Source organism: Gallus gallus, chromosome 5 (genome assembly GCF_016699485.2).
Source record: "Gallus gallus isolate bGalGal1 chromosome 5, bGalGal1.mat.broiler.GRCg7b, whole genome shotgun sequence".
Classification (NCBI taxonomy): Eukaryota; Metazoa; Chordata; class Aves; order Galliformes; family Phasianidae; genus Gallus; species Gallus gallus.
In genome coordinates, this window is record NC_052536.1 from 50988042 (window position 1) to 51001238 (window position 13197).

The 13197-nt window shown below is 49.7% G+C and overlaps 1 protein-coding gene across 8 annotated transcripts in view; it reads left to right on the forward strand.

Annotated features, from left to right (window-relative positions):
- Positions 1-2661: 2661 nt before the first annotated feature.
- INF2 (inverted formin, FH2 and WH2 domain containing) overlaps positions 2662-13197 on the forward strand; it is a 38391-nt gene continuing 27855 nt past the window's right edge. For 4 of the 8 annotated variants that reach the window (XM_004936400.5, XM_004936398.5, XM_004936399.5 and 1 more), the window contains exon 1: positions 3762-3885. In XM_004936400.5, the coding sequence (XP_004936457.2) occupies positions 3826-3885 (60 nt within the window). In that variant the 5' untranslated portion in view covers positions 3762-3825. Of the gene's footprint in view, positions 2948-3021; positions 3466-3761; positions 3886-13197 lie in introns of those variants that run through there. The other 4 variants (XM_015287853.4, XM_015287852.4, XM_046941943.1 and 1 more) reach the window with 4 other exon arrangements.

Here is a 13197-nt window from a genome sequence, read left to right on the forward strand (position 1 = left end):
AGGCCACCCCCCACCAAGACCAGGTACGTGCCATCAGTTTTTGGCCTGAACCAAAGGAGAAAAAATGGCCAGCAGTGGATTAGAAGAGAAAAAGCAGCTCACAGGCACAGCAGTCTTGGTGCAACTGAAGGGAGACTTGGTGCACGTGGTGGACTTCACGTGTTTGGGATAGAGTTGGAGTGATAGGGCTAAATGGAAATGCCAGTATAGACATGTAAAGCACCTTTGCTGCTCATACCTCCTCTAGGCAGCGGTTGAGGAGCCCAGGAAAAGCTTAGGCTGCTTTTTGAGGATATCAGATTTCAAGGTGCAAAGTACAGTAGAGATCCACAGTGCCTGCATCCCCTTAGCCTCACCACGCCTACATCCAGCCCTGGACACACATGCACAATGTGGCTTTATCCCCACAAAGGAGCATTTTTGTGCTCACTGTTCGCCCCCGTGCTCACATCAGCTGCGGTCATGTCGGTGGAAACAAGGAGCTTTTCCACAGAGTCCTATTCTCTCTCATTGCCTCATCTTTGCTCTTCACTTCTGCACAGTGGCTATCATTTATCTTCCACAAGCAAGTTTTAGGGTCGTGCTCACTGTTCATCTCACATCTAGATGAGGAAGCGTAAGTGACAGACATCAAGCAAGAGAGTAAGGATGAGTTAAACAGTAATACATGGGGAGATTCAGACTGGATATAAAGAAAAAGTTGTTTGTGATAAGGGTGCTGAGGCACTGGCACAGGTTGCCCAGAGAGGCGGTGGATGTCTCATCCCTGGAGACAGCCAAGGTCAGGCTGGATGGGGCTCAGAGCACCTGGTGGAGCTGTGGGTGTCCCTGTTCAGTGCAGGGGAGTTAGACAAGATGAGCTTTAAGGGTCCCTTCCAACCCAAATGATTCTGTGATTCTACGAAAGGAAACAAGCTGTCTTGTCGTCTTTTATCTACCCTGGGTATAAGGCCATGAAGAGATGGTTTCCTGCACACAGCACTGAAGCTTCCCTGCTGCCCTACGGCCCTAAGGACACAGGTGATAAATAGAGTGATCCACTGCCCAGCACATGCAGACACTGGGTAGGAGAGCAGCCTCCAACCTGATGCTGAAAATGCCCAAAGTGGTCTCATGCAGGAGGCAGAAGGAGGAGGAAGACTCACGGGGCCCACCATGATGTGAGCAAGGCGTCCTGCCTCCTCCCCATGCAGCCAGTCCCAGCTGTGTGCCAGGGCAGCCCCAGGAGGAAAAAGGCAGAGGAGAAGAAAAGTGGGCTCAAGAATGAAAGATCTGTGGTCCCAATTCTTCTTCACACACTGAGGTTGCACAGACATACAGAAGAGAGATGTTGGCTAAAGCAAAGACAGCAGAAGCAGCAAAAGATAATCAGCATTTCCTAAACAACGACGACAACAACAACAACAAAGCTGTTTTGAAATCAGGATAAATCCTCAGAGAAAGATTCCAGGAGACACATCCATTTTTTTCTGCAATGCGGATTTGTAAAACAAATTATGTACCTGTCTGAGTATCACATAAGATGCTGGTTGGAAACATTTCTTTTAAGTAGAATAACTGATGAGCTGTGTGTGCTAACAGCCATCCTCAATAGGCGCAGCCTTCTCCCATCTCCCTCCTCTCTCACTAGAAACAAAGCAGCGTTTATGAGCAAATAGTAAAATCTCTGGTCTCATTTTCCAATCTGAAGACTCTGAGGTGCTCATCACTGTGTTCTTCCCCTGTAACTATCCTCCAGCCTCCCGTAATTGCGCTCAGCACTATGAGGCTTGGCACTCACCAGCTCGCAGCAGCTCTCTGCAGCACACTGATCAGGATTTTCATGTCAGCTCTCCCTCTCTTCCCATCCATGATTTTTCCTGCTGGATCTCTGTCCGGATGGCAAAGCCACCACCGCACGGCTGCCCCAAACCAGCACAGAGACACTACAGGAGGCAGCATCCTGACCCACAAAGGGAAAGGGTCTTTGCCACCTAACTCTCCCCACTTGGCTGACATGTAGGCTTAGCCCCAGCGTTACACTGCTCATCTATAGAGCTGAAGCACTTTGTTAAGGCTGAGTGAGCTGGGGCTGTTTAGCCCCAGAAGAAGAGAAGGCTCCAGGAAGACCTGAAAGCAGCATTTCAGTTTCTAAAGAGGGGCTGTAAGAAAGAAGGGGACAGACTTCAGCGGGATCTGTTTGAGATAGAACAAGGGGGAATGGTTTCTAACAAAGAGAGAGATTTAGACTGGATATAGGGGAAAAGTTTTTTACAGTAAGGGTGGGGAGGTACTGGCACAGGTTGCCCAGCGAGGTGGAGGATGCCCCATCCCAAGGGAGACACCCAAGGCCAGGCTGGATGAGGCCATGGGCAACCAGCCCACAGCAAGGGTTGGGGCTGGGTGAGCTTTAAGATCCCTTCCAACCCAAATCATTCTATGATTCCATGATTCTCAAGGCAAAGACGCCCCTCTACTCTTCCTACAACCGCAGCAAGGAAGCAGCCCAGCACCACACAAAGGCACACGCGCCCGCTGCCGGAGGCCCCGGCCGTGAGCACGGCCAGGCTGGAGGGGCTCAGCCTCCACAAACTTCGCCACCAGGACCGGAGCCGGACCCTCCCTCGTCGCACCGCCCCCGCCCCGCCTCTAAACCGGGCGCGGCCGCCGCGGCGGGCGGACGGGCAGAGCCCGGTGGGTGCGTGCTCCGGTGGAGGTTGGCTGCCCGCTGCAGGCTGCGCGCCCGCCGCCCCCTGTCCGCAGGAGACCGCCGCGGTAAGAGCATCGGGACCGGGGGGGGATGTTCGGTAGGAGACAGGGGGAGGAGTTGAGCTGAAATTCCCCTCCGTGGGTCGCAGCCCGGCCGGGAGTCCTCTCCCAGAGCCAGACCGGCTGTGAGCGAGGCGGCGTGAGGGGAAAACCCTCCGTGCCCGGTCGGAGGCATCGCTGAGCCGCGGGGGAGCTGCAGGTGCGATGGCTCTGCGCGGGGGTGGGACGCGGCGGGGGGTGCGGTGCCCCGTGCCGTGTAGCGCCGGTGATGGAGCGGGGAGGCGGCGGCACGGGCCGGTCGCAGTGCCGCGATGGGTTGGTCCGGATTGCAGCAGGTGTGAGCTGAGGTCCGCTGGGGCTGCGGACAGCCGCCGTCTGCCCCGGCTTTCGGCTTTTATTTTGAAGCATTCTTCGGATTTTGGGCAGGGTTTCCCGAGTCCTGCCCGGCTCTACATACTTCCCTCGTTCCACGTCCTCCCTTTTGCTCAACAGCTCTGCGCTGATGATGTGTTTTCTTGCAACATCGGCCCCGGGAACTGAATTCCAGAGGCTGGGGGCGGAGGAGGCGTGCTGGGGTACTCTGCGATAAGTACCTCAAAACCGTACCCACGGTGCTGCGAGCTGTGCATCAGCCCGCTGAGGGTGGGGGATTGCTTTGAGCGTACGCTGCAGGCTGTGCTGCTCGCCCGGCTGTCTGTGGGGGAACTTCAAACTCAGGTCGGTTATAAAGAAAAGTTGGAATCAGGCGAGACGCAGTAAGGTCGCAGCCGTCCTACGGAGCGCAGTCTAAGCTCCCTGGTTGCTAATCTCATTTTCTCTTCCATCCGCATCAGTTTGGTTTTCCACTACGCAGCTGCCAAAGTTGAGGTGGCGTCAGGGAGCTGCAGGCAGCTGGGAGCCTGGGTAATGCCTTTTGGTGCTGTTGTAAGTGAATAATCCCCCTCCAGGCTGCTGTCCAAGAATTTTGCTTCAAAAAAAAAAAAAAAAAAGAATGCGAGCGCTGTACAAGAGCCATTGTGTAAAAGATCTGAATGTGGGACAGGAAGGGACCTGGCAGGTCAGCAGATTGAGCACCGAATGATATTACGCCTTATTGCACACCGCTGTGATTCGTTTCTCCCCGCTCTCCTGGGAAGGGTACGTTTCAGAACTTTGCTGAACAGATGCTATTAACATTTCTTCCAATATATTTCTTTCTCTCACTTTATATTGGCACTGTGATTGTTTAGTTCTCCTTATTGTGCTCTTTTCCTCTCTGATCGGGATGGAAATAGTTGCTTGCTTTGCGTTGTGCAGTGGCAGACAAGCTGGGACTTGCTGTCTGCCCCCATAAAGCAGGCTTCAGCTGCTGCAGGTCCCCAGCAGCCCCGTGCTGTGTGTCTGGCTTCTGAAAGGCTGTGAGTGAGCTGCAGGGTGTGTCGGGTACCGCTCGTGCCATGACTCCTAACCTGGAGATAGATCCCTCTCCAGTAGGCATTGCAATAAACCTCCTCCTCGGGCTCTTTCAGTCCTGTGATGGGAGTGGGAAGCTGCAACTTTTACAGCGTATCCCCATGCTCTGCACTGCTGCACTCTCCTCCCGGCTTTCTCCTACTTTCCTGCTTCTTCCCATGACAGTGCTGTAAAGGGAGATGTTGGGTAGGACAGTCTCCCCCACTTTCAGTGCTGACCCCGCCGCTGCTTCCTTCCACACGAGTGGCTGTCTGCTCCCTGTAGGTACATACTCTATTGCAATTGTTCACCTTCCATGGCTTGGCTCCCAGCTTTGCTGCAAGCTGTGCAGCAGGTGGCTGTGCTTCAGAGGTGTTGGAAACTGAACCCTACCCCTTCCTTGTGTGCCAGCTATGCATGATAGATTTCTCAAAGTGACCATGTAGAAAATTTTTCTTATCAGAGCAAACTCAGTTGCGTATTGTCCCTCTTTCCCCACCATTTACTTCCATATTTTCAATTATATACTTTCTCTGCAACAATTACTCTGCTGATGATGGATTTTTAATCCATCATTGCACGGTAACCAGCCATGAGATGGGAGTGAGTGGACAGTGGATAGCAATGCAGTGCAATAGGTTAGGCAGCAAACATAGAATCATTAAGGTTGGAAAAGACCTCCAGAATCATCTAGTCCAATTGCCAACCCATCACCTCCATGCCCACTAAACCATCTCATAGAGCTGCAGCAAGTCGTGCAACTTCAGACAGTGTCAGGGCTTGTCTCTGAGCTCAGATTGAGCTCCCAGTTAAATCCTTGCTCTTACTATTTGCAACAAGGTCTATCAGTAATGATTCAGTGGAAGTAGCACCCACTGAATCAACACAGTTAACTTATAGGATCGTCCAGCGGCGCTGAGCAAATCCAGCTCCACGCAGTGCAAAATGCCACAGTGGGCAGATGCAAACAAGCCCATCATAAAGAGATATCTGCATTCCATTTGCTAACACTGTAACATTGTGTACACTGTTCTATCTAACTAGGTGAAAATGGGCTAAATTTTGTGCAGCAGCTCGGCGCAGCCTTGCAGCCCGATGCCCCTTGTGCAGGAGGCAGGCTCCCCAAAATGCTCAGCGCCTCAGGGTGACCGTGTAGGTGCTTCTGACCTAATCCATTCTATCCTTCTGTATTATCCACCAAACTCAAGATTATTGCAGTGTTTATCAGCATTTCATGTGCAACGCAGCAAGCGGGCAGTTCCCTATTACATTGCACTGTGAGCTCTTGCGTCCCAGGCTGGCAACCAAGATGCTAAGACCAAACAGGGAGAAGGAAGAAAATGAGGTTAGGTTGCGAGCTTTGGCTTTGTCCTTCTTCCAGCAGGTGACACCTTGCTGGTAGGGCTGTTGTGAGCTTAGGTGTGGGTCTTGTCACAGCATTCCCATTCCAGCTGTGGAGGAGTGATGGAAGGAGGGGAACAAAAAGCAGCAGGGGAACACTTTGCAAAGAGGGGTCGCTGCATTTGTGCGAGGAGGGTTCCTTGTCAAGGCTGCGTGTCGCCTGGCTCTCTGTTCCTAGGAAAAAAAATAACCGCTGAGCAACAGACAAGCCTTGTCATTGCTACCAGATGTCATTGGCGGTAGACAAGGAGCCGATTTTGTGGAACTGAATGTAGAAACAAATAGGGTGTGTGGAATTCATGAGCGACTGAGTCATCGCCTGTGGCATGCAGGAGTGGCTGCAGTTGGAAGGGATTGTACAGTGTGGCAGGTTTGCTTCTGTTCTGTCAACGTATCCCTCCTGATCTGCAGACAGCTTTGAGAGAGGGTCTGTGTTGAACAGTGCAGTGATTTTTCTATTTGATGTAACCAACGGTGTTCAGCAATTTCTGGTAGTTTGATACCTGCGCTGACATTTCGCAGTGCTGGAAATACTGAAGCTGCAAATCGATGGGAGTCTTAAGCAAGCAATGTGTTTGCAGAAAGCTCTGTAGCATTTTGTGGTGTACTGCTCTGGGAAACCTGCTGAGCTGATAAAGGGGCGTGGGCAAAGCCAGCAGGGCTGGGACTCTGTGGGTGACACTTGGGCTCCAGGATTGAGGCACTCAGTGGACTCCAGGGTGTTTTAAGCACCCAGAAAATAGCAGCTCACTTCCGAGGGGACCTTCTGCCCACACTGTGTCCAATAAAAAAATAAAGGCAAGTGAAGAGCTGCCAGATCTTGGCAGGGTGACACAATCAACTTGGTATGGGTATAGTGGGTGTCACCAGGTGGTGCTATTTAGCATTGACTTCCCGTTTATTCTTCTCACCACGACCATTGTTTTGATTCATCTGAGTGTTATGTGGTATTAATTTGGGGAAATGCTTAAAGGCAAAGAAACCATTTGCTCTTTGCAGTGCTGCTCCATTGGAGCCCGTTGTGCAGGTGCCCTTGGTCAGCCCTTTGTGCTAGGAGGACTTTCCCAAAAGGGACACAAGAGAAACTCCAGCTGACAGGTTGTGTAGCTCCTTAGAGCACACATGGCTTCAGTGACGCTCACTTCTCCACCATCCAAAGCCTTCTGTTGCCTTCAAGCTGATGGTGAATGCAGAAGTGAAGACAGCATGCCGCTGATGGCCAGCCTGGGGCTGCGTGGGTCTCTGTGCTTCCAGCTGGGAGAGCTGAGTCACATTTTAATGAGAGAGGAGAGCTGGGGAACTCGAGCTATACTGGGATAGCTCCAGGAAAGTGTGGGAAAGGAGGTACCCTGACACTATAAAAACCTAAATTTAGTTCTCGTTTAAATGGAAAATGTTTGTGATTTTACCCTGCTGTGGGTCAAGCAAAGCAGGAGCCATGGGGTCTGCTCCCATCCAGCCCTGGGAGCAGCGGGGACGTGGGCATGGATGCAGCATCAGCCCCATTCCCCCTGCTTGAGGCAACGGAAGAGGATGGCATCAATTCTGTTTACCTATTTATTTTCAGTTTGGCCGTGTTTCTGTTGAGGCAGCTAAGGAATAACTTTGTTACCCTCTGCTCTGGCAGTTAAATCACATCATTTTCAATAAGGCGGCTATCTCCACACTGCTTCTGTTGCGCTGGTTTCTTCTATCTGGAAATGATCTGCTTCTCATCGTCCTGCTTTTGCGCTCAGCCATCGCACCGCGTGCTCTGAAAGCAGTGAGCAAAGCATTGGCGTTAGGTCCAGATGGAAGCCCCAGGTACTAACACGAGTCCTTGTCCTTTAGATATTTATAAGCATTGACAAGATCCCCTCTCCGTCTTCTGTTCTCCAGGCTGAACAGTCCCAGGGCTCTCAGCTTCTTCTCATGCAGGAGAGCTTCCAGGCCCCATTCTCTCCAGCAGTTCCCTCTTTTTCTTGAAGTGGGGAGCCCAGAACTGCACACAGTACTCCAGATGTGTCCCAACCACAGCAAAGGGTCAGGAGAATCTCCCTCACTCTATTGGCTACGCTCTATTTGATGTACCCCAGTGTGCCAATCTCCTGCTTTGTGTGCTTCTAGCTGAGGAAGGGTTGATTCATTTTCTGCAGCAGGTTGATTATTTCTGCTATTAAAAAGGAAAGAAATCCTTTAGAGTAGTCAGCCTAACAGCACGTGCAGAGTGTGGTGCATAAGAAAAGCATTCCTAGCCCGAGTAAAAATGTCTGCGTGGAATAAGTGAGCGTGGGTTGCAGTATTTACCAGCAGTGGGCTCTGCAATTTGTGAAGTGCTCATAAGCATGTCTTGCTCCTGACTTACATGATAAACAGCGCAAACTTGAGCCTGCCACGGAGGTGAGCCTGGGAGCAAATGTTTTTATTCGCTGATGGACGTTAATGACTTGTTTCCCTTCTGCTTTACATCACGGTGGTGTGGCACTCTGCTCTCCAGCAGCCAAAGGCTGGTTGAGCTGCACTGCCGCTTCCTCAGCCGGCTGCTCCCCAGCCTGCTTGGCTCCATGTGCTGTTTATGCACTGATGCACTGTAGCTCCAAATTTCAGAACAAGCTGTCCAATATTCATGAGTTATTTTGTGTTTTTTTTCCAGTTCCCGAGGTTTCTTTTAGAAGCCTGGGGATAAATTCTGGGTTTTGTTATTTCCATTGCTGGGAGTGCACTGAACTCACACAGCTATTCCCAAGCCCTAAAGGCGGCCTCTGTTTAGCTGGGAGGAAGGTAGGGCAAAAGACTATGGCAACACTGAATTGTTTTACAAGCCTGCAATTCCCAAATCTCCATTCTGGTACCACCTGTAAGCAAATGTGAGAGCAAGCCTTGTAGAGATAAATTGCGTGTAAAATGATATCCTAACATTTGTTGCGTATTTACCTATCAGAAAGAGTGGTAATGCAGTGGCACGGCTGCCCAGGGAGATGGGGGAGTCACTGTCCCTGGAGGTGCTGAAGAACCATGGAGATGTGGCACGGAGGGATGTGGTCAGTGGGCATGGTGGGGAAGAGCAGGGGTTGGACTGGGTGAGCTTATTGATCTTTTCCAGCCTTAATGATTCTGTGATTTCTTTTCAATGGGAAAAAAAAAAAAAAAAAGCAACAGTATCAACACCTTGTTTCTGAAGTGTTTTAAATGATTTCATAAGAAACACTGAAAGAGGTTGTAGAATATCCCAACTTGGAAGGGACCCATAGGGATCATCAGAGAAAGTGTTAACATAAGATACCCTCCATTTATGTTACACCTGGTTATGTTATTATGTTAAAATACATAGTGGGACCATTTTGTCCCTGACATGAGAATATCTCATCGTAAACCTCCAGGTGGTTGGAGCATGTTAAAATCCCTTCACATTAATTACAGGAATGTGGCTTAGTACTGGGATAAGAGCTTTTGGGAGGGATAGCTTTAGCTCCTCTTCAAACAGTGCAGTAAGCCACTCGGTGCACTGGGATTACTGCTTATAAAAGAGACGTCAAACTTTTTCACCCAGCAGTGGAGAAAATAGTCTGAAGGGATGTTTGGAGTGATTAGCCTTGAAATAATGCTAAGCCAATCTCCTGCCCTATTCACAGGTTTGTTTCAAATGCCTCAAATGCTTAAGTTTTGGAATTAGCACCAGGGCATGTTCTCTGGTTGCCCTTAGTAACATCCACAGCCATACAGCTCCCAGGCAGGTATCTGGGGCCTTAATGTGTGTGGTGTGTGCCTGGCTGTGCCATTAGGAACCCTTTCTGTGATCAGCCCTATTGAAACAAAAGCACTCAGGATGTTTGCTTTTGGGCTGATGGCTCACTTCGATGCCAGCCACATGGATCATGAGCTTTTCAAATGGAAAAGCCAGTCTCCATAGAAAGGAGTCAAGTTTGCAGCCTGTTTGGGGAGCAGCTGGAAAAATGCAGCCTCCTTAAGGACCCTTCTGGTGTCCACATAGCTTTTTTCAGTGGATGTCTTCAGACCTTGAGTCACCATCCCTGGATGTGTTTAAAAACCATTTGGGTAGTATGGTTAGGTCATGGTTGGACTCGATGATCTTTTCCAAGGTCTTTTCCAACCTGAGTGATTCTATGATTCTATGATCTGAGCAGCTCTTTGGCTCAGAAGCGTATGCAACCTCCTGCAGAGCTCTTCTCTTCCTTCTCATGCACTGCAATGCATGTATGCAAGATAAAGTAGCTGAAGATGTAGCCACTGTGAGCGCATGCATCCTTTAGAGACCCATGCACGGGTCTGTGCCATTTGCTCTGGGTGACATTGCTGATGCAGCATTCATTTTTATTTATTTGTTTATTTGTTTGCAGAAAATGTGGTCATCTCCTGCTCAGTGAAGCATGGAGTTCATGGTGCTACCCCAGCTGAAAGCACCATCCCCAAAACAGGATGTGTTTTGTTATAGGAACTTCCTAGAAGAACTGTGGACTGAATGTTTTTGACATTTAAAATAGATCTACCCCGTTAGATACTATGTTCCAGGAAATATGCACGTGCCAGCAGCAGCATGGTCCTTTATTTTCCTTATCTGAAGTATCCATCAGATAGATACTTACTTCAAAAGGCCTTTTTGATTTTTTTCTTTCCCTTTCCCATCAACTTCAGCGAATGTATTTAGCAGAAAGGCAGCCAGAGGTCGGTGTCTCAAGAGCTGGAGGTAAAATCTGCTCGGTCTCTGAGGAGAGAATTCAGCCAGCAGAAGAGAGAGCAGCTCCCTGTGAGAGTGCTGAGCTGTCCTCCCCAACATCTGCCCCCACAGCTCCTCTGGACCTGCCTGCCCCGTGGCACAGGATCACCATACACAGGACAGGCACTGATATCAAATTATCTGCATTTCTTCCTGGCACATTCATTTTCCCCCAGAGACCCCACAAGCACATGCCCATTCACCTGCCTTTTCTGTGGCACCCAACAAGTGGTCGCAGAGGGCTGCTCCCCATTGCCAGATCTATTCCTGTGCTGGGGGCTTGCAGAAGGCCTGCAGTTCTGGGGCTGCTTTTCTGCTTTTTTAGCCTGATTTCACCGCTTCTGCTCTTTTTTATTATTATTGTTGTTCTTTTTTTACATGGGAGTCAGTGCAGCCTATCAGAGAACAAACATTTCTGGCCTATCTTGCAGGTCCAGAGTTCAGATGAAACCTGATGGCAGCTGATAGCCCTTTAAATTCCTTCCCTTGGCTGCCAGAATAGGGTTTTGTAACACCAGCGAGCCTTTCCTGCAGGATTTTTGTCTCTTGATTCTTCTCTGCAGCCATGCTGTGCATCCACCTCCTCCCAGTACCCGGGGCAGTGACTGATCGAAGGGCTGGGAGCTGTGCCTCGGGAGCGCACAGTGAAGTGAAACTCATGCTGATGTAAAATCCATCACGGAGGAATGTTTATCTTGGACTGTAATGCTTCCTACAACTGTGCTAAGTCATTTCCTCAGCATTGAATTGTTACAGCGAAACTGCCTTAGTTAGAAAACACAGGGCAAAGGCTTCCCTTAAAGCCAGCTGGATTTGAGCGTAGGGACAGGTAGATCGGTGTATTCCATGGATAGGCTGGATGGGGCTGTGGGCAGCCTGATCTGGTGCCTGACTTAGTGGATGGCAGCCTGCCCATGGCAGGGGGTTGGAACTAGGTGATCTTTGAGGTCTCTTCCAACCCAAACCACTCTGTGATTCATTTCTGATGCAGCCAGAACTGGTGCAGCGGTGCTCCTGGACGCAAGCACTGAGTTTCTCCATTAGAGCAGGGAACTTCATCCTGTGGGGTGATTTATTCTGGTTGGAGGCCCCATGGAGGGTGGAAAAACAGCATCTGAAGTGTAATGGCTGCCACGAGCCAGGCAGCAGGCCACTGCCGACACGGGCCGTGCTGAAATATTCACAACTCAATAACAGCCAGCTCTCAGCGAGCACCTCCCAAGAGGGTGAATGCAGCCATTTCACAGCTCTGTGAAAACCCAACCAGAAGCAGAACAGAAAAGGTTTTCTATTAAAATGAGTTATTAAAATCCCCAGAGCCTTGAGCTCAGGCCAAGCTGAGGCGCAGGGATGTGGGAGTGCAGCATTCCTAAAGCCACATCCCTGACATGGAATGATGTCTGCTGGGTGAGCAGCTCCGGAGGAGACATCACTCCTGAGTTATGCACCTCCAACACTTTCCTGGCTTTGCAGTACTATAGGACCCAGTGCCACAAAACCTTGCAGCCAACAAGGGTGGGGACAAGGATTGCTCTCTATCTATCCTACCCTGGCCTACTCAATCCCATGTTGGCCAACTTTCTTCTTCTTTTCCAGTTTTATATATATATATATTTAAATTTTTTTTTCACCCTTTGCTGGATCATTTTCCTGCTCTGAGTCACCCCATGTCTTTTGTTTAGAGCCCAGGGACTGCACACAGATCCCCATCTCCAGCACAGAGTGAATGAAGGGGGTGACAAATGACATGCAAATGCCTTTCCTGGAGGCTACAGGAAAGTTATTTGCTTGCACCATTTGGCAGACTGATATTTACATATTATTAAACGCCGACATCCTGTTGAACTTTCTTGTAGTGTTTGATTTGCAGACAGTCGCTGGTTTGGGGATTTAGACCTTAATGACTGAGGGCTGCTTGGCAGAGGAGAACATGAGCTGGACTGGGAAGTGAGGGCTCACAGGGCTGTTTGGAGAGGATCCTTTTGGGTGAGAGAGACTGGAGAATAATTTGGCTTGAGCTCCAAGGTAGGAATTCATTTTTCTGTCCTCTTGGCTTCCTGTGGAGGTGTTTAAAAGGAAAAAGAGAAAAAAAGCAATTGCAGGTTTTTGGCTCTTGTAGTATCTGTTTGGTTGACAGCTTCCCACTGCGAGCAAACCGTGAGAATCTTAGAAAGTTATGACTGCACTTTGTATGTTGCTGGGTAACAGTTTCTGCCTCTCATGTGGCCACCAAATCATCCTCATAAATTGCATCCTAAAATGCCAAATGGGACTGGCACTGCTGGGACAGGAGCTGTGGTGGCTCCAGACATGCCATAGAGCCCAGCAGGGTTTCCTTGGGACCTGGAAAGGAGTCAGGATGCCATGAGGAAGCCCTGGTGATGGGATACAGCATCATGCTGCAGGTTGTGTTGAGCGCAGGTGGGAGCGCATCCCCAGTGCGCATGGAATGGGTGATGGCTGCCATGTGGCATCACTGACCCCAAACCTGCAATAGCAGGTGAGGATGCTGCAGGGCTCTCATCTGCCAGGGAAAGCTTTTAAAGTTGGTCTGGCTGACGGGAGGATCAGGTATTGATTCAGGCTGTGTTTCCTCAGTAGCAGCGGCCATTTCTGACTGTTGCACTGATTTCTTTTAAACCTGGCTTGCCAGGATAAGGGAAATAAGTTACTGAGCATCTTCAGACCATGTTACTGTTGCAACTCTTTCTAAGCCTATTTAAATCTAAGCTAGATCAAGCTTTAAATATAAATAAGACTTTCAGTGGCTCTGAAGATCCTATCACAAACATCCTTGAGCATCTCACTTGAGTGTGATTTGTGCATGGTTCCTGCAGCAGACTAATGATTTATTTACTTGTTTGCTGGGGAGGAAGCAGGCACAGGTGATTATTTTTTACTAG